The sequence below is a fragment of the Capricornis sumatraensis genome, chromosome 19, assembly GCF_032405125.1.
Source record: "Capricornis sumatraensis isolate serow.1 chromosome 19, serow.2, whole genome shotgun sequence".
In the NCBI taxonomy this organism is placed as follows: Eukaryota; Metazoa; Chordata; class Mammalia; order Artiodactyla; family Bovidae; genus Capricornis; species Capricornis sumatraensis.
In genome coordinates, this window is record NC_091087.1 from 20058314 (window position 1) to 20084273 (window position 25960).

At 49.3% G+C, this 25960-nt stretch overlaps 1 protein-coding gene across 1 annotated transcript in view; it reads left to right on the forward strand.

The window, feature by feature from the left end:
* FAM174B (family with sequence similarity 174 member B) overlaps positions 1-25960 on the forward strand; it is a 39570-nt gene that overhangs the window by 5162 nt on the left and 8448 nt on the right. Inside the window, exon 2 of the mRNA XM_068991359.1 lies at positions 16560-16691. Within this exon, the coding sequence (XP_068847460.1) occupies positions 16560-16691 (132 nt within the window). The remainder of the gene's footprint in view (positions 1-16559; positions 16692-25960) is intronic.

A 25960-nucleotide genomic window follows, 5' to 3' on the forward strand; every position in this document is an offset into this window, starting at 1 on the left:
CTTAGCTGCTCTCTTTTCTCATCTGTCCTTTCTCGGGTATGACTGGGCATCTCTCTACTTGTTTTTGCAGATCTCCTCTTCTTCCTGAGGTTGAGCCGCTGTCTCTTCCCATACATATTTATTTTATAATTAAATTTATTTCCTGTACGTATTAATCAATCTGATGTCCCACCTGCAGAATCATACAGCTTTTTAATGTATTGGAATCATTATGGAAAACTATTTGAAGATTGTAGACAAACTTGGAGGAGGGAAAGGCAGTTTTAGTGCCTGTTGGTGAGGGTACCTTTGTGTGTGTGTGTGTGTGTGTGTGCAGTTCTGCCTGGCTTGCAGTAGGGTCAGCCCTCCTGGGTCTGTTACTGGTTACATGGTTATGAGAGCTGGAAGGAAATAAACAAAGAAGCTGTGTTTAGGAAGTAGAAAACTCCTCCGGGTTTGGATGTTAGGAAGCATCTCATGGGGTTGCATGGACTTGGGGATAACGCGTGTAACGCCCAGTAGCTGCTGATCAGCACCATTTGCCCTCCCCCGCCCCACGCTCTCTGAGATCAGGCTCTACCCTTTGAGAGCCGGGGGAATCTGACTTTACTCTCTGGTGTCTTATGAACGAGGTGGAGACAAGTCACAGAGTGCCACCTGAAACCACGACTCTCCTTTCCTCATCCTAGGAAGCTCCCAGCTCTCTTGCCAGGCCAGGTTTCTCCCAGATCTCTGTTGGCTGCCTGCCCACCCCTTTATTTCAAAAGCTCTGTAAAATTGTCTTATCTGAAAGGAGGGTTTGTTTTGGTGCTTCCTGGGGGACGAGGAGGAAGACAAATTCTAGGTGATCTGATATTGCCCAGCTGTCGCACTTGGATCAATGGCAGAGTTACACGCCGTCAGAGCCTGAAGACGCTGGAACCGCGGGAGCTTAGTTAATTATTAAGCCAGGTCTTTGAAAAGCAGCCAGAACATTTCCTGCTTCTCCTGGGATCCCCACATCTCCCATTGTTTGTCCAGAGAATGAAAGTTATTTAAGAGAAAATATAGAAGCTTAATACTTTCAGTATTTTGGGGCAAGTATCTGAAATGTTTTTAGTTATTGCTCATTAGTGTATAAATATTATTTTAATAAGTTGGAGTTTTGGGCAGGGCCCTGGTTACAAAGTTAAACCCCTTTTTATGACTTTGGGTTTGTGGCGCTTGTGTAGCACCAGGAGGTCATTTTAAAAAAAATTTGTTGAAGTATGATTGATTTTCAATGTTGTGTTTAATTACTGCTGTGCCGCAAAGTGACTCAGTTACGCACATAGACATTCTTTATCCTGCTCTTTTCCATATGGTTTATCATGGGCTGTTGAAGATAGTTCCCCGTGCTGCATCTTGTTTATCAGGAGGTCCTTTTTAATTGCTTGGTTACAGTTTTGAATTAAGGGAAAGTGATAGCTGTGAAACATATCTATCTCAGGTTTTGCTTTGCAGAGTAATTTCCTTTTTTCTTTGTTTTCCAGTTCTATGGAGATAACACAGACATACCACACTATGTAAGTTTCCATGGACAGCATAACGACTTGGTTATGTACATTATGAAATGATGACCGCAATGAACGTAGTTAACATCCATCGTCTCTGATAGATCCCCCAAAAGGAAAAGAGAGAGTTTTTTTTTTTTTCCTGGTAATGAGGAATTTTGTGGTCTTAGCGACTTGCCTGTCTACCACACAGCAGTGTTAGCTATAGTCATGGTACCCGCTCCATCCCCAGGACTTACTGGTCTTGTTGGAAGTTTGTACTTTCATCCAGTTCCCGTCGGTGTTTAATTTATACACCACAGTGATGGAAGTGTTAAATAAATCTAACTCAGCAAAAATCCAGATTAAAAGCAAAGAGGGGAGGGAGTATGCCCTTGATTGAGATCTCCACCAAGTTAGAGAAGAGACTGTCAACCAGAGTGAGGTAAGTTAGAAAGAGAAAAATAAATGTTGTATAGTAATGCATATATATGGAATCTGAAAAAAAATTGGCAAAGACGACCTTATTTACAGAGCAGAAATAAAGACACAGATGCAGAGAATGAAGAGAATGAATGTATGGACACCAAAGGGGGAAAGGGAGGTGGGGGGAATTGGGAGACTGGGGCTGGCATATATACACTACTGATGCTCTGTATAATAGCCTCTGTTTTACACATGGTATAAACGTCCCTGATGCTGGGAAAGAGTGAGGGCAGAAGGAGAAGAGGGCCATCAGAGGATGAGATGGCTGGATGGAATCCCCGAAAGAAGCGACATGAACTTGGGCAAACTGCAGGAGGTGGTGAGGCACCGTCATCACCTGGAGTGCTGCGGTCCCTGGGGCCCCAAAGAGCCAGACGCTACTGGGCGATGAACCACAGCAACAACAGAATGGAACAGACCGCGGATGAGAGCCTGCCGTGCAGTGCAGACAGTGCCGAGAGGAGAGCGCCGATGAGACGCCGCTGTGCAGTGCAGACCATGCCGAGAAGAGAGCGCCGATGAGAGCCTGCCGTGCAGCGCAGACCATGCCGAGAAGAGAGTGCCGATGAGAGCCTGCCGTGCAGTGCAGAGACAGTGCCGAGAAGAGAGCGCTGATGAGAGCCTGCCGTGCAGTGCAGAGACAGTGCCGAGAAGAGAGCGCCGATGAGAGCCTGCCGTGCAGTGCAGACCATGCCGAGAAGCCTGCTTGCTGCTCTGCGGTGACCTGAATGAGAATAGATTAGAGAAAGAGGGGGTACAGCTGTGCACATGACTGGCTCGCTGTGCTGTGGAGTGGAAACTAGCACAGCACTGGAAAGCTCTGCATGTGGGAGGAGTCAGGGCTTTCAGGGTTTCTTTCCTGGAGCGGATTCTGCCTGCCTTGGGGTCATTTGGCCCCAAATGAACAAATGTGTCTATAGACCCAAATATGTCTATTTTATCTCCCAAATTCAAATTGTCTGGCAATTTCCGGGGATGTTTTTGGTTGTCATGTCTTGGAGAGGGGGCATTTTGTGGCCAGAGACGCTGCTGGTGGGCATTCTCCAGTGCCCAGGACAGAGCCGCTCACCAGTGCCAGCCCCTGATGCCAGTAGTGCAGGTGGGCACCTCCTGGCTGTCTCCGTGAGCAGGTGACCTAGCTTTTCTGGGCTTCCACTTCCCAGTGCTAATTAAGTACGCTGCTCAGGGCTGTTGGGGTGTTTGCAGTGAGACTGGGTCTATCAAGTCCCTGGCTTGCCTTTGAGCACCCAGGTGTCTCCTATTACATTGAAAAAATGACCCGGAAAACAGACGTAACTATGCCCAACCTTTTGGCCTTGCTTCTGCCAGTAAATGAGGATTCAGCCATATGGCCAGGATCATCAGACAGGTGCATCTGCTTCTGAGCCTTTCAGAAATGAAACTGGTGACTCTTTAGCCTGTGTGAGCCTCCCTGGACACTGAGGACCCCACATAGGGTCTGTCCCCCGCACTACTGAATTTCCCTGGGGAAGGAGTGCCTCATGACTGTCCTTACTGCCAGGCCTGCGGGGCCCCAGGACCTGCCACTGAATTCTTCTATCACATTGGAAAGGGACGAAAATCCCTCTTTAATTTAAACCTGAGCCCTCCAGATGAGCTGGCTTTGCTCACAAGCTCTTATGTCCATGTACCCATTGAGTTTGGGGGCTTTGCAAACACAGGCTTTTCTTGAGGTATGGCGGGGCACAAGTATGGGTGGGGTGGGAGTCTCCAGTGTCAATGTCTGCAGGAAATTATGTAAGGAGAATGTCTCAGGAGAGAAGCCCTCCAGGATTTAGCAGAGAAGGTTTCATGGGTTGTGAGTGGAATTTTAGTTTTATGACTAATGTTTTGGTTCTATTTACAAAGGGAAATTCTGGAACCGTGAAATTTAGAATCATGTTGGCGTGGTTTCACTATAAAAAAATCTGTATTTAATATGAGGTGATCTGCCAGGAATCCAGACTTCATCTCCAGGGTGCAGGGAGAAGGCAGTCCCTTCTCGTTGGCAGGTGTGGAGCAGAGGAGGGGCTATGGCAGAGCCTGGACAGGGCTCCTCAGGCCCGGGAGGGCCTCAGGGGCTTGTAACCTCTTGGGTGTGGGGTTTCTTTGCACTCAGAGTTCCACTGGGCTTGCTCCTTCTACCCATAGTACAGATGAGGAAACTGAGGCCCAGAAATGGGAAGGGTTTGTTAAGCTCACTCAGTGAGTTTGTTGGAAAAGTAAGGCTCTAGCCCATCTGATGCTCAGATGTGCTGGGCTTGGCTTTAGCCCAATCATTTGGTTCTCCCCAAAGCTCAGCTAAGGAGCCAGCAGAGAGCATGGCTGAGTGGATGGAGAGATCCTTTCAGTGTGTTTAATGAGACTGGCTGGAGAAGGAAATGGCAACCCACTCTTGCCTGGAGAATTCCATGGACAGAGGTACAGTCCATGGGGTCTCAAAGAGTCGGACGACTGAGTGAGTAACGCTTTCACTTTCACTGGAAGACTAGATGGTGTGGAAGAAACAGTCAAGGTGAGAAGTTTCCAGTTCAGTTTGGGAGATGGGATGATGCCTTTGTGTGGTTTTCCTTGGCAGGTAAGAAACAGTCCAATTCTGTAGGGAGTCCTGTGTCAAAAGCAGTACTTGATAAGTTGCAAAAGGACCTATCCAAGCCCCAGGGACTTTGATGGGGGACTCAGTGGTCAGGGAAGGGCATGTGGGGAGAAGTGAGGAGGATTGGGACCTGACGGGGTGGGAGGAGAAGCAGAGGGTCTTTCAGGACCAGCTGGCTGGGCAGGTGTTACGGTGGACAGCGTTCGCGAAAACAATCACGTGGGGATCATGGTGACAGTAATAATAATAGCAACTAATATTAAGCCCTTACTGTGCACCAGGCTCTGTGTCACACACTTGACATGCTTCCTCATTCCTCGGAGTGTACTCTCTGAATCCCGTTTGACAGATGAGTAAATCAAGGTGCAGAGTGATGGAGTGCCTTGCTCGTGGCCGTGAGGCTGGTGAAGGACAGGAGTCTGATTTCTTTCTTTCTTTATGGATTTATTTATGGCTGTGCTGGGTCTTCATTGCAGTGTGTAAGCTCCTCACTGCGTGGCTTCTCTTGTTGCTGAGCGTGGACGCCAGACCGTGCGGGCTCGGTCGTTGCGGGGCACAGGCTTAGTTGCTCCGCGGCATGTGGCATGTTCCCAGACCAGGGATGGAACCTGGGTCGCCTGTATTGGAAGGCAGATGCTCAGTCCTTGGACCACCAGGGGAGTCCCAGGGGTCTGATTTCTGATCCAACATCCTCCCCACCTTGGTGAAGGGGTGGTCTGGCAGGGGAGAAGGCTCAGTGAGAAAGAGTGTGACAGAAATGCCACAGAAATGCCAGCCACGTAGCTGGATGTCTCGGCCGGGGGTGGAGAGGTTGGGAGTGCCCTTGAGAAGTGGCTAGCCCTGAGCGGGGCTGGTAGTGGCAAGGGCCGACCCACTGCCACATGGCAGGGGCACAGGGATGCTGAGAGGGTCACTTAAGACGTGTGTCGTGAGCACAGCAACCCCTGAATTTCCAGGCTGTGTTTGGGCTCCCTGGGTCCACCAGAGAGTCCCTCCTGGTCCTCATGCTGCTGCCCGTGCACCAGCAGAGCTGCCCGAGGGCCTTCCTCCCTCTGCCTTTAGCCTCACTGCCCTTGCCTGGCACCTCCCGTGTGGGCAGAGTGGACCCAACCCTTTGCAAACACGCCTGGGAGCTGGAGGGAGGAGCAGGTCTTGGGACATTTGCTGTTACCGCATGTCACGTGACTCCTCAAACAGGTCAGACCAGGCCATGCTTCTCTTTTCTCGAATGAGAGGTGGCTCTGTCCCTCAGGGACCAAGGGAAGGAAAGGGGACCGGGTGGAGGCGTAACCCTGAGGTGTTACAAAGAAGAACCCCAAGGCTGTCGTTGAGCTGGTTGGGGTTCGCTGGCCTGCATTGCCTCTGGTCCCGTGGAAGCCCCAGGAACACTGGGGCTTCGGGGCTCCAGGTGGGTTTTGGGCTCAGCTGATGATGGTGTCACTTTGTTAATCTCTTGGGGACGGCGCCAGGAGAGGAAAGGAACTGCTCAGCTGTGCAGGTGACGACCAGCACCTCTTCATGGTCAGGGAGCTGCTGCTGAGCAGATCCCAGACCTCAGTTGACCATGCGTATCAGTCCACCTCTCTGGGCCCATGATTTTAACTGTATTGTTCTTCATCACTCATGCGTGGCACCCAGGTCCCACTAAACCGTGGTCAGGAAACTAAGTCAGAGGCTGCAGACCGATGGCCCACAGATATGTTTTTGTGCTTTGTGTTGATCAGCACAACGTTTTTGTTTTTGTTGGAGTTGATTTGAAATGTTTTAGGTGTACAAAAAAGTATTTAGTTATACACACACACACACGCACACACACTATATATATATATTCTTTTCCAGACTCTTTTCTGTTATAGGTTATCACAAGGTATGGTAAGTCCCCTATATATGAACCAAGTTGCAAACTCTAAAATGCAAACGTGCATTTGCACGTCCAGTCACATCAGCCGTGAGGGATGACTGCTTGCCCTCCGTCTCCGGTTGCCGATGGCCCTTCAGCTCTGCCCTCTTCCACCCCCTCTCCCTCCTCCATCACGAACTCTTCTGGCCTGTTCGCTCCGTGCCAGCCCCTGAGTGCCAGCTGCTGTACAGTACTACTGTACTTTTCAAGGTCCTGCACTGTAAGGTTAAAGATGTTTTCTTTATCTTTTGTGTTAGTTTTTGATGTATTATTTGTGTGAAGAATATTGTAACCCTACCTCAGCACACGGCTATATAGCCGATTGTATTAGTCGGCTACTGAGGCTAACTTTGTTGGACTTATGAACAGATTGGACTTCGGTGCTCTTGAAATGGAACTTGTTTATACGTAGGGGACTTACTGTAGTGAATGCAATTCCCTGTTGGTGACTGTTTGTTTTCTAAGTCTGTGAATTTATTTCTGTTTTGTAAATAAGCTAATCTGTGTCATTCTTTTAGATTCCACATAAACACACAGTGTTTTTAACAACTGAGATAATTGAGAACACTTCAAATTGGGACTTCACATGAATATCCAGATCTGCTTTTTTCAACAGATGGGAGTATTTATGGAAACACACAGCCCCAGTAACAAGTGAGAATAATGGTGTGCGGGGGTGGGGGGGTAGCTGGGTAGGCGCGATCCCACCTCATCTGGGTTTGGGAGACCCTATCTTTGTGTCTCCTTGACTCCAAGCGGAGGTTGGCTGCTGATCGTCACCGCGTTTGTTTACATCACGCCAGCCTGGCTTCACTGCTTTCCTGCGCCTTCGGGCCCTGGGGCGTTTGCGTCATTTCTCTTGGCTGGGTGCTGGCATTGGAGCAGAGAGCCTGGTGAGGTGGGGAGGGAAGGCCCCAGGTCAGGGGTCAGGCCTGACACTGATGCTCCTGTACTCGGAAGGCTCTGGAACACCTGTGTTCTAGAGGGCTTGGCTGGAGCCCTGTTAGCGCTGGGCTGCTTGAGGCCCTGAAGCTCTCACTGCTTTTGTCTCATGTGACCGAGAGCCTCAAGTTGCCTCTCTGGAGCGGAGCCAGGTGAGATTCAGATCACCCCGGGCCTGGGCTCAGTTTAAGCTGCTTTCAAAGGAAGGTGATGGGCAGAACTTGGGGGCTGTGCCCCAGGCAGGAAGGGGAGGAGGCCAGTGACCGGGAATTGTCCCCCAGTCCCCAGCCTTCCCTGGTTGCTCAGATGGTAAAGAGTCTACCTGCAGTGTGGGAGACCCAGGTTCGATCCCTGGGTCAGGAAGATCCCCTGGAGGAGGAAATGGCAACCCACTCCAGTATACTTGCCTGGGAAATCCCATGGATGGAGGAACCTGGTGGGCTACAGTCCCTGGGGCTGCAAAGAGTCAACACGACTGAACGACTTCCCTTTCCACTTCCCCAGCCTTGGGTTTGCCACTGAGCCCGGGGTTGATGCCAGGCCATTGCCCCTTCTTGGGAGACGTGGCACTGTTGTGGCTGTCTCTCCTACACCTGCTTCTTTCCACCATGGTGGGTCTGGAAAGTGGGTTTGAGGGTCGTGTCCTTTCTCCAAGCTCGCTTGGCTGTCTAGGGAAGGCTCAGTTATGTCGTGTCCTGAGGGAGAAGATGTAGGGCAGAGGTCGGAGGTTGGGCACTTCCCTGGGGCTCCGGTGGTTGACAGTGCCTGCCACTGTGGTTGACGCAGGTTCGATCCCTGGTCCGGTGACTAAAATCCCACGTGTACCTAAGCCCACATGCCTCGGCCACTGAAGCCTGCGTGATTGCCCTGCAGCGGAGACCCAGCGCAGCCAAAAACGTCACGAACAGGAAAGGCCTGTGTCCTCGGGGCCTCGGAAGCTTCGGCCCGGCGTGAAGGCGGGCAGCTGACTCTCAGCAGCTGCTCGATTCGGCCTTTCCCTTACACATTCTGTTTTCATCTTCTTTATTAATTTTCCAAATGTCAAAGGTGGCGTGTTCCTTGGAACGAGTAGTGTGGTTTCAGCAGAAAGCCGGCCCTTGGGCCGTAGAGCTGTTGGCTTTACTGGGCTTCACAGCAGGCACAGCGCGGGTGGAAGAGAGGCCAGAGATGCTGGGTTCAGCTCCTCATGTCAGCGCAGGTGAGCAGGAGGCGATGGGCAGCCTCTGGGTAGGATGGGGCCCTGGGGGTCGGGCCACAGACCTCTCCAGGGAAAGGGTCTCCTGCCCCAGAGGCAGGCCTGCACACCCCTGGCCTGTTTAAATCTTTACCTGCCTTTGAATTTTATTTACTTGTTTATGTGTTTTAAAAATAGCTCACAGATTCACATGGCTTGAAATTCACGAGGAGCCAGGGTGCGTAGTGAACAGTCCCCTTCCCAGCCCTGCCCCTGGGCCACCCAGCTTCCTTCTCCGGATGCTGTCAGCTTCTTGTGACCCTTTGAGAGAGATTTTATAAATGCAGAAGTGAATGAATGTGGTAGATATGCATGCATACAGATATATCTCTCTTTCCTGTTATTTAAAAAAAAATACTTATTTATTTGGTTGGTTGGTCAGGTCTTAACTGTGGCACACAGGCTCTTCCTTGCGTCCTGCAGGACGTTTTGGCCGTGAGGGACTCTCTAGTGTGGCACACAGGCTCCAGAGTGTGTGGGCCCCAGCAGTTGCAGAGCAGGGGCTTTAGTTGTCTCGAGGTATGTGGGATCTTAGTTCCCCGACCAGGGATTGAACCTGCATCCCCTACACTGCAAGGCAGATTCTTAACTACAGAATCACCAGGGAAGTCCCTGTCTGTTTTTAATGACAGCTTCGTAAGATGTCACATGCCTTGCAGTTCACCTATTCAAAGTGCCCAGATCGTGCTTTTGTAGTACATTCACAGAGCTGTGCGCCGTCACCTCAGTCAGTGGTAGAATATCGTTTCAGAAGGAAATGTGAGCTCACTCCCTGCCTCCCTCCCACCCCTTGCCATGGTGAGGTCCGCTCCTGGAACCCCAGCGGCGCTTGGCAAGTGGTCAACGTGGATACGAAATTCAGGTTCAAGGTGAGGACTTGGCTGGAGGCTCCCAGACAGAGGAGTTGGAAGGACTGAGGTAGAGTCAAGGCCCTGGATGCTCGGCCTATGGATCTGATTGCTGTGCCCCCAGACTGAACTTCTGACAGCAAACGAGCCCTTCCGGCTTTGCGTTGTTCTGTGTGTCTTCGCAGGGGAGGCTGGGGCGAGCAGGCCCCTGTCCATGCGGGTCCTCTGGGGTCCCCTCGTGCCCCAGCCTCCAGGGCGCATGGGGAGACCAGCTTCTGAGCAGCTGTCCAGCGAGCCTTTGAGTAAACAAACCCTCTGGCTGTAGGATTACATTTCAGAGGAAAGGAATTGGGACTTCTCCTCTGTCTTGTTAAAAATGTGTGTTTCGGTCCCAGTGGAAGGGTCCTTTGTCTCTTCTATAACTTCTCTGGTCTTGCTGGGTCCCGTGAAGCTCAACACAGGCAATTTGTTTAAAACCACCGTTCGTTGTCGCTCTGTGGAGGCTCCTGGTTTAGTGGGACCTGGCACCGGAAGAGAAAAACGACGGCCACGGGGAGGTGTGCTGTTGAGGATGGGCCAGCCGCATCACTGCTCGTTTCCCTCCCTGTTCCCTGAATCTCCCCTTGTTGGGCAGGGGGTGCTGTGGCAGTTGTGGCAAGCTGCCCTCCTGCTCGTCTTCCCCACTCCCTGCTGGTGCCCCCAGGCAGCAAGTCCATGACTCGAGACACCAGGATAGGAGCCCAAGTCTGACTCTGACTCGGGCCTCCGTCTAGAACCAGATGCTCCTTCTCAAGCTGTGTCCCAGAGGCTGCCCCCTGTCCCCTGGGGACCCTTGGGGAGTTTCAGATTCCCTGTAACCATGTCCCTTTCACCCTTTCTCAGACCAGGATGCTGGTGAGCAGCCCTGTGGGAAGGGGCCATTGGTTGTCTTGGAAAACCAGTTGACCAGTAGGCCCTGAATGAAAACTTGGATAGCATTGTCACCAAGACCCTTCATATGTGTGGTTCTTTGCCTCTAGGACCAGAACAAGGGTCCTGGGGTTTTAAAGGGTTTGATGAAATGGAAAAATTCTACTTACGTGTGGAAGGTTTGTTGTTAGAATGTGGGAGAATCAGAAGATGGTGTTTATCCTCACAGCTGTGCTTGTGTTCCTTTGAGACCCACTGATGGTCAGAGCTCCTTGTTTGTGTGTGACCGAAAGCCCTGGCTGGACAGGCTTTGTTGACAATGAGGGTAGTTTGTTGGTGTCAAGGAGGGCTGGCGTCATAGGCAATCTGGAGCAGGGTCTTTCCTTCCAGTCTCCTCTACCGTGTTGGTTTATTTTCCATTCCTTTCCTTTTTTTTTAAAAAAAAACAAACTTTTATTTGCATTTTTTTTGGGGGGGTGGCATTTATTCCTGGGCTGTTTTTATTTCTTGAGTTTCTTCCAGGGTATCTTTTTTCTCCTGTGTGACCTCCTTTTCTGGTTTAGGGACAGTCTGTTCTTTTTGCAGTGCGGATCCTCTCCGTGTGGCAGGGAGAGCTCAGCTTGATCCGACCCTGAGCTCTGTAAGTCCTGCTCTGCGTCTTGGGGGCTTGGTTCGCCTGGACCTGCTCTGTGATCGGAGAATCTACATCTAAACCTGTAAATTCAGCACCACTCTCTGCATTTCTGAGCTTGTGCTGTCAAAATTCAGCACTCTCTTTGGACCAGCGACCCTGCGTCCAGCCCCACTGTTTGGCCCGCGCGCGCCTGCCGACTCCCGTGTTGTAGCACTGGAATGGCATGCATTGCGCCTTTGAAGTGACGCCCATCACATTCATGGTGGTTTTCCAGATATGCATACCCTTCATGGCCTGGGCAGTTTCACGGGTGTTCTTAAAGTGAACGCGAAGATTCGAACCTCTTGGTTTGCGTGATTTTGTGGGGGTTTTTTGGGTCAGGTGAATGGCGAACCATTTTTAGAGGTCACCTCAGAGACTGCTTACCAGAAAAGGATATTTTCCGTCTCTAGAAGGTGGCGAGGTGGCTCTCACCTGGGTGATTCCCTGCCTCTTTGCTGCCTGCCCAGCAAAGGTCACTGGCTCTGATTAGTCACATACTCCCCCCAGCCTCCCAGTCACGGCCTCGGGGTGGCAATACACTGATTTTGACTCAGACTGAAGTCCCAGGTCCACTCCTGGAACTGGGGGTGTGGCCAGTGGTCAGGCCTCCTCTTCCCCTAGGGACCATGGGGCAGGGGGATTCACAAAGGATACAGATGCCCAAAGGAGGGAGGAGACAGAGGCTGGCCTGTCCCAAACCAACTCGCGTCCAGAAGGAGTCACTATTAGAAAGCGTTTATTATGAGCAGTCAGCCCCGATTGCTTTGAAATAGGACTGTATGAACTGTGTTAAGCAACAAGTTCCAGAAAAATGTATAACAAGGGCAGAGAGTTCCCTGGTGTTAAAGTTAAGTGGAGGCGGACTCTAGTGGAGTGTGGGGTGAGCTTGCAGAAAGAGTGAGTGGAGAACTGGAGCCTTCCTCTTGGCCAGCACGAGGTGGTTCAAGGTGACTGTCCAGGGAGGTTTGTGCTGGGGCAGCCCTCGGTCCTCGGTTGTGGGGACGTCGACCTCCCTGAGCCTTGGTTTCCTCGTCTGTAACACAGAGGTAACAGTGCTGCCTCACGTGTGTGCTAGGTTTCTTCAGTCGTGTCCAACTCTGTGTGACCCTGTGGACTGTAGCCCACCAGCCTCCTCTGTCCTTGGGATTCTCCAGGCAAGAATACTGGAGTGGGTTGCTGTGCCCTCCTCCAGAGGATCCTCCAGTCCAGGGACTGAACCCGTGTTTCTTGTGTCTAACCTGCATTGGCAGACAGGTTCTTTATCCCTGGCATCACATGGGAAGCCCATTGCCTTATAGGATGATTTATGTCTTGCACGTGATCTTAGTGTTAATTGGTTAGCTGGCACTCAGGAGGAGCTCAACTCTTAGGGAAAAGATGACTTAGACCGGAGGTCCCCAGCCCTAACTGGCTCGTGCCTGTTAGGGACGTGGTTGCACACCAAGAAGTGAGCAGTGGGTGAATCAAAACTACTTTGCTCCTCCCCACTTCCATGGAAAAATTGTCTTCCATGAAGCTGGTCCCTGGGGCCAAAAAGGTTGGGGATGGCTGTGTCAGAGCATTCTGAAGAGACAGCAGGCCTCGGCACACCTGTATGCGCTCCCAGTGAGTCTGTTTCCCCCTTGTCTCACGTCTTCCTCCCCAAGGCAGGATGACTCCGTTCTCTGACTCCAGTCCAGTGAGGCTCAAGAGTCAGAGGGTCTGCAGGAAATGCCGCCTGACCCTGTTCATGCACTTCCCTGCTTCTGACTCCCACACGGTAAAGAAAGAGCTCACCTTTCAATCTGAGAAACACACGAGCCACCCCCACCCCGCCCCATCCTGGCCCACTCCAGCTGTATGCCGTGGTTTCCCTCCAGTGCGGCCCTGCCAGCTTCATGGCTTCTGCCACAGGTGAAGCTGAGCCTCTTTCAACCTCTCCCAAATGCTGGTTTCCCCTGAGTAACAGACCCCGTAGCAAACCAGCAGGAGTTACTCCCCTTTTGTGAAGGGTGTTGTGTCTCAGAGATTTGTTGGAAATGCAATGTCTCCATTGTTTCAGAACTGGTGTTTGATGTATGCATGAGGGTTCCTGCAGAAGACTGTTAGATGGGGTTCTCCAGAGAAATGGAACCAAGAGAGAGAGTGTGTGTGTTGTGTATGTGTGTGTGTGTGTGTGTACATATACAGGCCAGAAATCTAAGAAGAGCTAAGATTTCAATTCTGAAGGCAGAAAAACAAAAATGGTGTCCCAGCCCCCAGGGAGAGGAATTCTCTCCTCCTTGTGTGAGGTCAGTCCTTCTTGTCTACTCAGGCCTTTGACTCATTGGGTGAGGCCCACCTGCACTGGGGAGGGCGATATGCTTTGCTCAGTCTACCGATTCCAGGGTTAATCTCAACCACAATCGCTCTCTCAGACACATCCAGAAATAGTGCTTCAGCAAATGTTGGGGTACCCTGTGGCCCAGTCAAGTCAATGCATAAAATTAACTGTCACACCTTTGGTGTAATCTTGAGGTTTAAATGATCTTCTCAGGTGACCTGGTTTGGAATGGCTGGTGTTAAAGCAAGTAGGCCATGGTGTTCTAGAGGCTGGGCTGTGTCCCAGCTTCTCCCAGGGGTAGGTGTTTACGGGTCTCTGTTAAGCTCAGTAGGTTAATTTTCTCATCACAAGACTCTGTATAAGCAGTCAAGGAAGAAGGAAGGTGATTCTGTGGGTGATGGGGATTCGTTCCCGTGAAGCAAGGCTGAAGTCAGAGCCCCCAGCATCTTTTCCCCAGGTCAGCAGTCAGTCCTGCTCCAGAACCAGTGACTTAGTGAGGTTTCAGGTTCCAAGTGCAGCCTGAGGTGTACAGTCCAGATTTTGCATTCTCTAAGCCTCGTGATGTTTGAGAGATGGTTACCAACAGTGGTGACTTCATCCAGAAATCATCTGGGTGCCAGTCTCTTGGGGCATCTATAGGAGCCTTCTTGAGCCCTCGGGTCCACAGGCCGTCTCCTGTTCTAGTGTTCCAGATGCTCGTGCCAGGTGTGTGTGCCCAGTGGGCAGCCCTGGCACTGGGCACAGCTAACAGAAGGGCAAGTCCTTTGCAAAGTCAGGTGTTCCTCTGAACAGCTGTGACCCATCAGGGCGGAGATAGGAGACTTCCTGAGAAAGGTGTGGTGTGTGGGTCAGTGTACTTTCGGGGCTTGACCCTGGTCTAGAGGGCTTGGGGGTGGATGGTTTTCCTTGTGGCTTTGTCGTGGGTTGCCTGTGGTGTATGGAGCCACTTCTGGGCTTAAATGTCTCCATCCAGCATTGGAGATTAAATTGGTCAGGGTTTGTAAGTCCTCTGAGGCAGAACAAAAGATCTATTTTATTCCATTGCCGGGAGGTGGAGGGAAAACAAGAATCTTGATGGCAAGAATCTGGACTAGCGGGGTTTATCACGTTAGCATTTAAGCTCCCACACAAACCTGCTTCCAAAATACTGCTGTCCTGTGGCCCTGGGGAGGCCACTGGCTGTGCCCCTCTTACGTCTTAACCACCTGGCTTGGCGTTTGCACCTTGCTGCATTGTGCTTGAAATCCATGTGGTTTCTCACACACACACACACACACACACACACACACACACACGGTGCTTGTGATGAAAGCAGAATGACAGATTGCTTTGTAATGAGGCTAGGGGGTTGTCAGGCTGTATAGCTGATGCCCCAAAGTCTCTACACAGAGAACCACGGGCAGCAAATACTATAGGCTCTGTAGGTTGCTTTATGTCAAAGGTGTAGATAAATATATATATTTTCTATGTAAATAATCCTTTCACAAATCATGTTTTTGGTGAATACTGGGCAAGAGAAGAGCTTCCCTGGGCTTCCCTGGTGGCTCAGACAGTGAAGAATCTGCCTGCGATGCTGGAGACCCTGGTTTGATCTCTGAGTTGGGAAGATCCCCTGGAGGAGGGCATGGCAACCCACTCCAGTCTTCTTGCCTGGAAAATTTCATGGACAGAGGAGCCTTGTGGGCTACAGTCCATGGGGTCGCAAAGAGCTGGACACAACTGAGAGACTTATACTTTCTTTCTTCAAGAAAAGAGCAAGTTGCTGTCCCTAAGAAATTCTTACTTGAAGGTGAACTTCTGTTTTCACTATTTTGCAAACTTCTTGAGGCGTTTCGTGTGCTGGAGACAAAGAGACCCCACATGTGTCTTTGATATGGTCTCCATGCAGGTACAGCTTGCGGCCTGTGGGAAGCATGTTTAGAGAATATGATTCTTCAGTGCCCTATTTGTGATTTGGGGGTGGTGGTGCTTTGACTGGTTTCTCACAGACAGTTTCAAAAATTCTTTTTCAAAAGAGGGACATCAGAGGATACAAGGCATTTGGGAAAAAGTTCAAAATAGTGGAGAAATAAATGCATAGAGCATCAGTAGTCGTAAAACAACATTGTTCCCTGTGGCATCATAAACTCTCAGTGTGGCCTGATCAATGCTGCATGCTTCGTAGACAAGGTCTGACACTGGAGACCGGAAGGCTTGCTCAGCGGTTTCCTGGTGGCCCTTAGTGAACGTCTACCATCCCAGAGGTAAAAGCCTGGGGTCACAGCTCCCGATGGTCGTAAATCCTTGTGATGGAAACTATACTCATTTGTCCAAGTCCTTGTCATATGAGAGAGGCCGTAGCCCGTTTAACTCCTTTTTGTTGATTCTTTTTTTTTAAATTTATTTATTTGGCTGTTTCGGGTATTGGTTGCGGCACACAGGATGTTTCAGCGGGGGCATGCGGGCTCTAGCTTCCCTACCAGGGATTGAACCCCGTCCCCTACACAGGGAGCGCGGAGTTTTGGCCACTGGACCCCGAAGGAAGTCCCTCTCTGTTGATTCTTTTCACCAGCAGCCCTTTTTGCCGAGAGCCTGCTGCCTGGGCTGACTGAATGCCTCGTCTCGCTTCATTCTCCCATTTTCTTTATGAGTACGCTGAGGCCTCGGGAGATTGACCGACTTGTGATCACACAGGTAGAAAGCGGCCCAGCCTGGGTTCTGATTCACAGGGCTGGCCCGTGGGGCAGCGCACACGGTGGTGCCAGGCGGTGATGCCTGTGCTTGGCGCAGTGACCTGCGGCACAGCAGGCTGGGGCAAGGGTGAGGGGCCGGGGGTTGCGGGGACGAGGTGCCTCGGGCCTGGCCCAGGGCGTGGCTGAGCTCCATCCACGGTGAACATTCGGATCTTTGGCTCGTCGTGGGTTTTCTTTGCCTTCCTTTGCCTTTTGAAAATCTTGTGTTTGGCTGTTATGGATCCTGATCCCTGGGCTTCCCAGCGCTCAGGGCACATCTTTGCTTTGTGGGTGAGGACCAACGAGGGATGCTGAGGTCAGGATCCCGCCCGAGGTCCCGTGGCCAGAAGTGAAGGAGCTGGGTGGGGTTTTGCCAGTTCTCCTGGGAGCTGGGCTGGGAGTGGCAGCGTGGCTGACTTCAGTGGGCATCACCCTGGTCTCAGGCATGTGCTTCCCCTCGTCCAGGTCCGGGAAGAGGCTGAAGAAGACCCGCAAGTATGACATCATCACCACTCCTGCCGAGCGAGTGGAAATGGCCCCGCTGAACGAAGAGGATGACGAGGACGAGGACTCCACAGTATTTGACATCAAATACAGGTCCTGGGGGGCTTCCCTGGCGGCTTGGTGGTGAGAGAAGCCACTTGCCAAGCAAGAGATGCAAGTTCGATCTCTGGGTTGGGAAGATCCCCTGGAGAGGGAAATGGCAACCCACACTAAACGACCACAGAGGCTGGGTGGGGACAGCGGCCTCCTCCTGGGCTCACAGACTCAGGAAGGTGGGGGCGGGTCCACCTTGGAAGACACTGAGTGCCCAGGAGTATAATCTTGTTTTTTGGCTGTCTTTGACCTTGGGGCATTCTGTGTATGTGGGGAGAAGTGCTCTGATCCCTTCTGGGAATGCACAGCACCCAGGAAGCCAGCAGGGAAATGGGTCTTCTCAGCTCTTTCCAGATGCTGACACTTTAGGGTGAAAGTGAAAGTGTTATCTGCTCAGTCGTATCCAACTCTTTGCAACCCCATGGGCTGTAGCCCACCAGGCTCCTCTGTCCATGAGATTCTCCAGGCAAGAGTCCTGGAGTGGGTTGCCGTTTCCTTCTCTGGGGGATCTTCCCGACCCAGCGGTTGAACCCAGGACTCCCTCACTGGGAGGAGCCAGCTTTACAGAAGCCAAAGGGCGGCTGGATTTCAGACCATGAGCTTCCTGAGCACAGGCTGCCGGGGGTCTGGTGCACGCAGCCTCCTGTGCCTCACGCCGTGCGCACGAATGGAAACTGCTCTTTCAGGCTTGCTTAGCTGGTAACGGAGCATGTGGGCTGGGGGCTACTCCTTGGATGGAACTGACTTCTGAGTTCCAAAGGCAGGTGTGTTTCTTTTAAGGTTGCCTGTGGAAAGGTCAGAATGACTGTGTGACTTCAGGACTGTCTTTTGGGTTTTGGCTCCTTTTGGGGTGTACTGCATTTGGGTCTGTGGGATTCTCAGTGTGAAAGCTGGGTGACTGGAGTTTATTTATTTATTTATGGCTGTCTTTGGCCTTCACTGCGGCATATGAGTGTGGGTGTGGACTCTATAGTGGGGGCACACAGGCTCTCCACGGCTCATGGGCTCCAGAGCACCCAGGCTCAGTGGCTAGAATATGTGGGCCTCGCTGCCCGGAGCCATGTGGGATCCCAGCTCGCCAACCAGCGATCAGACCTGTATCCCTGGAAAATGGCTGTCCCAACACTGGACTGCCAGGGAGGTCTTGGCGAATGTAGTTTAGAAATGAGGGTGTGGAAACCCAGAGAGGGGCCCTGGGTTGGCCAAGGTCTCAGGTCTTCGTGGCAAAGTTGAGACCTGAATACAGGCTGGGCCCAATCTGGAGATTCCACCCTCCCCCACAGGGTTCTGTAGAGAAGCAGAATCAGTAGGATATATGTATACAGGGAGAGGCTTGTTACAAAGGTCCAGGTCTGAAGGTGTGAGTTCCAGTGGGAGCGCAGGGGAAGACCAGTGCCTTGGCTCAACACAGGCACAGAGCAAATCTCCCTTATGCTGCCTTTTGTGCTATTCAGGCCTCCAACAGGTTGGATGAGAGCTACCCACGCTGGGGAGGGCAATCTGCTTTACTGAATTGACCCAGACAATTGTTAACCTCAGCAGGAACACCCTCCCGGATACACCCAGACTACTGAATATTTGGGAACCGTGTCACCCAGCCAGGTTGACCCATAAGAGTCACATCGCACACAGATTTCCCATGACTGAGAAAGTCAGTCAGTCAGTTCAGTCCCTCAGTCCTGTCTGACTCTTTGTGACCCCGTGGACAGTAGCACGCCAGGCCTCCCTGTCCATTGCCAACTCCCGGAGCTTGCTCAAACTCATGTCTATCGAGTCAGTGATGCCATCCAACCATCTCATCCTCTGTCGTCCCCTTCTCCTCCTGTCTTCAATCTTTCCCAGCATCAGGGTCTTTTCCAATGAGTCAGCTCTTCGCATCAGGCCAAAGTATTGGAGCTTCAGCTTTAGCATCAGTCCTTCCAGTGAATATTCAGGACTGATTTCCTTTAGGATTGACTGGTTTGATCTCCTTGCAGTCCAAGGGACTCTCAAGAGTCCTCTCCAACACCACAGTTCAAAAGCATCAATTCTTCAGTGCTCAGCTTTCTTTATGGTCCAACTCTCACAACCATAAGTGACTACTGGAAAAACCATAGCTTTGACTAGACGGACCTTTGTCAGTAAAGTAATGTCTCTGCTTTTTAATATGCTGTCTAGCTTGGTCATAGTCTTTCTTCCAGGGAGCAAATATAGGTCATCCATATCTCTCCTGAATTGTCCTTTTCTAGCACGACGTTGGATGTACTTGGCTGTAAATGAGTTAGATTCGAGAAACAAGTGTTTGGGATTTTGATGAGAGCTGTGTTGACCCTGTAGATTGATTTAAAGAGAATCAGCCCTTTGTACTAGGTGGACCACATCGGACAGAGAAAGACATATTATGTGATATCGCTTATGTGTGGAATTAACAAATACAGCAAAGTAGTGAATATAACAAAATAAAAAGAGGCAGACTCACACATACAGAGAACTAGTGGTTACCAGTGAGGAGAGGGCAACGGGAGGGGCAAGACAGGGGTCGGGGATTCAGAAGTATAGCCTACTGGCTATAAAAGTAGCCACAGGGATATAGCCAGTACTTTATAATAACCATAAACGGCGTATAATCTTTAAACGTTTTTCCTTTAAAAAGTTTGAATCATATTGCATACCTATAACTTACATAATGCTGTATATCAACTATACCTCAGTAAAAAAAATATAAAGAGAATCAGGCCCTTTTATGTTCTCTCTTCTCATCCATGAGTGTGGAATGACTTCCCATTGATTTAGGTATTTTAAGAAATGTCTTTCAAAAACTTCTCCATTAATGTATTATGAATTTTTGCTAGATATATTCCAAGGTGTTTTACATTCTGGTACATATACTTTTTACTTTCAAATGCTATTTTATTTATACTCATGTCTGAAAAAAATGTACTATTGTGTTCACGTACATACTGATATTGGAAAAAGAGTTGTTAATGAATCACACATAAATTTCATGGAGAATGCACAACATTAAGACATGGGTTTGTTATATATCGAGGAACAAACCATTAACGATGGTTTGCATTTTAGGTAAATAACAGCCCCCTTTGAGAAGAATCAAAACAATTACTGATATGCATCTGTACTGCAGAATACTATGTACATCAGAAGGGGTTATACTGGTTTTATTGCAAGTCACAGAAATGAAATGAAATGTGAAGACAACGCTGTCTTCATTGAGTCACAATGGAAAGGCTTGGCTGCGTCTTGCAGGCCTGCTGGGGTTATTATACAATAGGGAGCCCTGGATGGCTTTAGTGGATCACGGACTGTTTTGATTCTGAGCCATGGAATAGGATTTCATTTGTATTTGGTGTCTGAGCTGACTCCTTGGGGGCTGCGATGGACGGAGTGATTTTTCTGGTAGCCCCAGGTCTGACTGCATAAGAAAAGCCTGAGTAAAGAAATATAGTAGTCTGTCTGGACAGTCGTAACTGTAGGCTTGTTCCTGAGTATAGGTGGGAAGAGGGTCTGGACATAAGTATTACTGCGGTCTGAACACGGCTGGGTGGAAGTCGTGTCCGATGGCATGAGGAGGAGGAACATACTGAACCCACTGTCAGACCAAGAACCTTCCCCAGTGAATCTCAGTGCTTCAGACAATGGAGCAAGTTCCTTTCCTAGGGACAATCAGGGCTGTGTCGGCATTGCTCCTGGCTAGGACAGTCACCAGCAAAGGCAAATGATGGTAAATGGTGGATAATTTTGCAAAGGCAAAATTGAACCTTTTTTTTCCCACTTTTCTTGCGCTGTTGGTTGGCATACAGCACTGTACAAGTTGAAGGAGTACGTATGGCATGCACGTATTGGGAAACGATTGCCACAGTAAGTTCAGGAGACATCTAGCACCGCACATAGTTAGCCATTTTTTCCCTTGTGATGAGAACTGCTGGGATCCACTTTCCAGGCAGCTCTCAGGTCCGTCATGCAGCAGTGTTACGTGGGGTCATCGCGTTGCGCATTACCTTCCCAGGACGTATTCATCTCCCACCTGGAAGCTTGAACCTTTTTTACCCCCTTCGCCCAATTCTCCCATCCCCAGGGCCCTGATTCCGATAACTGCAAATCTCATCTCCTTTTCTATGAGTTTGGTTTTTCTGAATTCCACATATAAGTGAGATCACACAATATTTGTCTTTCTCAGTCTGACTTGCTTCACTAAACGTGGTGCCCTCATGGTCCGTCTGTGGTCTTGTAAATGGCAGGATTCCTTTCTGTTTGGTGCTGAGGAGTGTTCCACTTGTGTGTGTGTGTGTGTACCACACTTTATTCATTCATCTGTCAGTGGACACTTAGGCAGATGATCACATGGAACCACCTGGTAGGTGTCAAGGTAGCAGGCAACACTTCTGCTGTTTGAGAATCTGAGTCTGCTCCCTGGTCTGTGGCCACGCTCTGGAGTGTGCTGTTTGGTAGCTGTACTAACGCCCCCTCCACCCCCCGCCCCGGCCCCGTTCTCTAAGTCACACAGCAGTAGCATGGGGCCCTTTCACCCGTGGTAATTTTTAATACAGGAATCACTTACCGTCCCCCAGGCGCCTCTGAGCCTCTCCTCCACCCCGATTCTGGGCAGAAAGTCGGGACCCAGCAAGTCCATTCCTATCAGTCTCTCATCCCCGACCATCTACCGTAATGACTCCCGTGTCCCGCCGGATCAGCCTCCACGCCTGCGTTTCTGCTTCTGGGGCTGCAGGCTTCTCTCTGCTGTCGCTTTGGGGACAGCTTCAAAGACAAGTACCTCTGCAAGCCGCTGCCACACGATTCATGACCTCAATCTGAGCTTCCTTTTTAAAGGAAGCTTTCTTACTTTCTGTTCATGGTGTCTAGAAATGCAGTTGATTTTTTAAAAAGAGTGATTTTAAAAATGTCCAGCAGCCTCATTAAACTCCTACGAATTCTAGTGGTGTAGCTGTGGATTCTTTTGAGATTTCTATATCGATATATTTCATGAGACTAATAGGAGTGCCTCCCTTTCCCTCAAGTCCTTCATCATTTTACCCTTTTTTTTTTTTTTTAAGCCTTTTAATACTCATTCTTGGGCTCTAAGTCTTTGTTAAATAGAAGTGATGGTAATAGGCATCCTGTCTTATTCTTGATCTTAACGGGTGTGCTTTCAGTATTGACACAACAGCAGTGTTTGCTATAGCAAACACTATACAAACCATATAGGGTTTGTAGATTTTTTTCCAAGAAGCTTCCCTCTATTCACAGTTTGCTAATGTTGATTTTATTAAATGTATTTCTTAGCTCTGTTGAGAGTATTATACTTTTTCCTTTAATCTGTTAAGGTGGGGAACTTATAATTATTTATTTTTTCCCCCTAAAATTAAATCAATTTTGCATTCCTGAGATAAAAGGAGTTTGGTCCTGGTCATGTTTTTATTCACATTGCTACCTTCAGTTTGCTGATATTTTGCTTGGGACTTTCTTGTTTCTCTTAGAGACTGAGATTGGTTTGTAATTTTCCTATTTTGTCATATCCTTGTCAGGCTTTGCCCAAAGAAAGGTAATGCCGAAGAATGTTCAAACTACCGCACAATGGCGCTCATTTCACACTCTAGCAGAGTAATGCTCAAAATTCTCCAAGCCAGGCTTCAACAGTATGTGAACCATGGACTTCCAGATGTTCAAGCTGGTTTTAGAAAAGGCAGAGGAACCAGAGATCAAACTGCCAACATCTGTTGGATCATAGAAAAACAAGAGAGTTACAGAAAAACATATACTTCTGGTTTATTGACCACACCAAAGCCTTGGACTGTGTGGATCACAACAAAGTATGGAAAATTCTTCAAGAGATGGAAATACTGAACCACCTGACCTGCCTCCTGAGAAATGTGTGTGCAGGTCAAGAAGCAGCAGTTAGAACTGGACATGGAACAACAGACTGTTTCCAAATAGCAAAAGGCGTATGTCAAGGCTGTATATTGTCACCCTGCTTATTTAACTGATATGCAGAGTACGTCATGAGAAACGCTGGGCTGGAAGAAGCACAAGCTGGAATCAAGATTGCTGGGAGAAACATCAGTAACCTCAGATTCACAGATGATACCACCCTTATGGCAGAAAGCAAAGAAGGACTAAAGAGCTTCTTGATGAAAGTGAAAAAGGAGAATGAAAAAGTTAGCTTAAAACTCACCATTCAGAAAATGAAGATCATGGCATCTGTCTGGTCCCAACATTTCATGGCAAATAAGTGGGGAAACAATGGAAACAGTGAGAGACTTTATTTTGTGGGGCTCCAAAATCACTGTAGATGGTGACTGCAGCCCTGAAATTAAAAGACACTTGCTCCTTGGAAGAAAAGCTATGACCAACCTAGCCAGCATATTAAAAAGCAAAGACATTACTTTGTCAGCAAAAGTCCATCTAGTCAAAGCTATGGTGCTTCCTTTGTAGCTCAGTCAGTAAGAATCTGCCTGCAGTGCAGGAGACCCAGCTTTGATCCCTGGGTCGGGAAGAATCCTGGAGGAGGAGATGGCAACTCATTCCAGCATTCCTGCCTAGAGAATCTCATGGACAGAGGCGCTTGTCTGGCTACAGTCCATGGGGTCCCACGCAGACATGACTTAGTGGCTAAACCACTTATGCCTGCATTACATGGTTTTTCCTTAGTCACGTATGGATGTGAGAGCTGGACTATAAAGAAAGCTGAGCGTGAAAGAATTGATGCTTTTGAATTGTGGTGTTGGAGAAGACTCTTGAGAGTCCCTCGGACTACAAGGAGATCCAACCAGTCAATCATAAAGGAAATCGGTCTGAATATTCATTGGAAGGACTGATGCGGAAGCTTCAATACTTTGGCCACTTGATGAGAAGAACTGATTCATTGGAAAAGACCCTGATGCTGAGAAAGACTGAAGGTTGGAGGAGAAGGAGATGGTTGGATGGCATCACCGACTCAATGGACATGAGTTTGAGCAAGCGCCAGGAGTTGATGAAGGACAGCGAAGCCTGGTGTGCTGCAGTCCCTGGACACGACTCAGTGACTGAGCTGAACTGTCAGGCTTTGGTAGAAGTTTTACTCGCTTCATAAAACAAATTGAGGCAGTTCCGTATTTTCCTTTTCTCTGAGATAGTATCAGATTAGAATTATTTGTTTCTAAATGTTTAGTAGAATTTGCTAAAACTGTCTGGGCCCTGATGCTTTTTTGTTTGAAGACTGGAAAACACTATTGATGTCTAATTCTTTGAAGAGTTACAGGACTATTTTTAGTCTTTGTTTCTTCTTGGGGCAGTTTTTTGGTTTTTACAAAATATTTATTTATTTATTTGGCTGTGCCCAGTCTCGTTGGGGCATGCAGGATCTTTACTTGGGGCATGTAGGATGTAGTCCCTGAACAGGGACAGAACCCGGGCCCCTGGATTGGGAGTATGGAGTCTTAGCCACTGGACCACCGGGAGGTCCTGTTCTTGGGGCAGTTTTGATGGGTTTTATTTTTCTGAGATTTTGTCCTTGTCATCCGTGTTTTCAAATGTATCGTCTAAGGTTACTCACAACGCTCTCTTTTCATCCTCTTTTTATCCTTTGTCCCATGTGCAGTCATGGTCCCCTTTCATTCTTTCTCACTGCTGTGTTTTAAAGTCTTTGTTTACTTGGCTTTGCCAGGTTTTAGTTGTGGCACGCGTCATCTTCATTTGCAGCACGTGGGATCTCATTCTTTGACCAGGGATCAAACCCGGGCCCTCTGTGTTGGGAGCAAGGTGTCTCAGCCACTGCACCACCAGGGAATGTCCCCTTTGCATTCTTAATATTGTTTGAAAGTGAAGTCACTAAGTTGTGTCCAACTCTTTGTGGCCCCATGGACTGCAGCCTACCAGGCTGCTCCGTCCATGGGATTTTCCAGGCAAGAGCACTGGAGTGGGTGCCATTGCCTTCTCCAATGATAATATTGCTTGTTTGCCTTTTCTCCTTTTTCTTGATCAGTCTTGCTGTGCGTTTATTTTTATCCAACTGTACAAAGAACCAACTTTTCATTTCTTTGATCCTTTCTGTTAAATTATCATTTTTGATTTCAGTTGATTTCTGCTTCTCTTCCTTAAGCTTTCTTTGAGTGCATTCTATTCTCTTTTTTTCTAACTTTGTCCATTGGCTATTTAGCTCCTTTATTTTTCAGCTGCCTTGGTGTTAGCATTTATTCTGTAATCTTATCTACTTCAGCTGCCTCCCTCAGGCTCTCCTTATCAGTGCCAGGCACTACCCTGCCTCCCTGTTTGTTGCACAGGATGATGGACTTCAAGTGGTTCCTGTGAGAAGCTGGTGCCGTTTGTGAGGATGTGAGTGAACTTGGGGCTGAGTCACCCGACAGAAGACCCCTCTAGTCCTGGGGCTCAAAGACCCTCGGTCACTGAAGAAGACCAAGACTGGGTCATAGCTTTTATTATTACAGGTGTAGTGTATGGTATGGCGATTACAGATTTAAAAAAAGGCAAAGTAAAATTACATTTAATCTCACCACTGAATGGTAACTACTAGAGTGTGTGAGAGTTCCTACCTGTGGAATCCTCTTTTTTTTTTTTTTAACAGAAATAGGACTATGTTACACACACAGCTTTGGAACAGTTTTCCACCTGAATGGCATGTCACAAACCACTTTTCAGGTCAACGCGTTTGAAAGAGCAAGGATTATAAGGCCGGTTTTGTGTCGGCTTCAGTGTTTTGGGGACCTTCTCCGTCTACACGTGACGGTCTGCTCAGTGGTCCTCATCTTTCCTGTTTAGACAGATCTCAGCTAAAGTTTCTGGTTCCCGCTGGGAAACAGACTACATTTAAATCGGATGTGGCTGAATCATGACCTTAGTTGGTTTTATGAATGAGTGCAAAGAGGAAAATCGTGTTTCTGGCGCTCGGGTGGTAAGGTGGTACCCTGCCTTGTATTACACTTGTGGCTCGGATAACATCTCCTCACTTGGAGCCCGTGAGCGTCAGCCAGGCAAGCAGTGGGGTGGAGAGAAGGCAGGCAGGGCAGGGCTTCCGTGGGCAGCCCTCCTCCCAGGCTCCCACAGCACTGAGATGTCACAATGTGTGAGGTTAGAACCCCGCTGTTTAGGGCCAGGTGTGGGGAGGGAAAGGGGCTTCCCATGTGGTGCAGTGGTAGAGAATCCGCCTGCCAGTGCGGGAGACTTAAGAGACACAGGTTCAACCCCAGGGTCAGGAAGATCCCCTGGAGAAGGAAATAGCTACCCACTCCAGTATTCTTGCCTGGAGAATTCCAGAGACAGAGGAGCTTGGTGGGCTACAG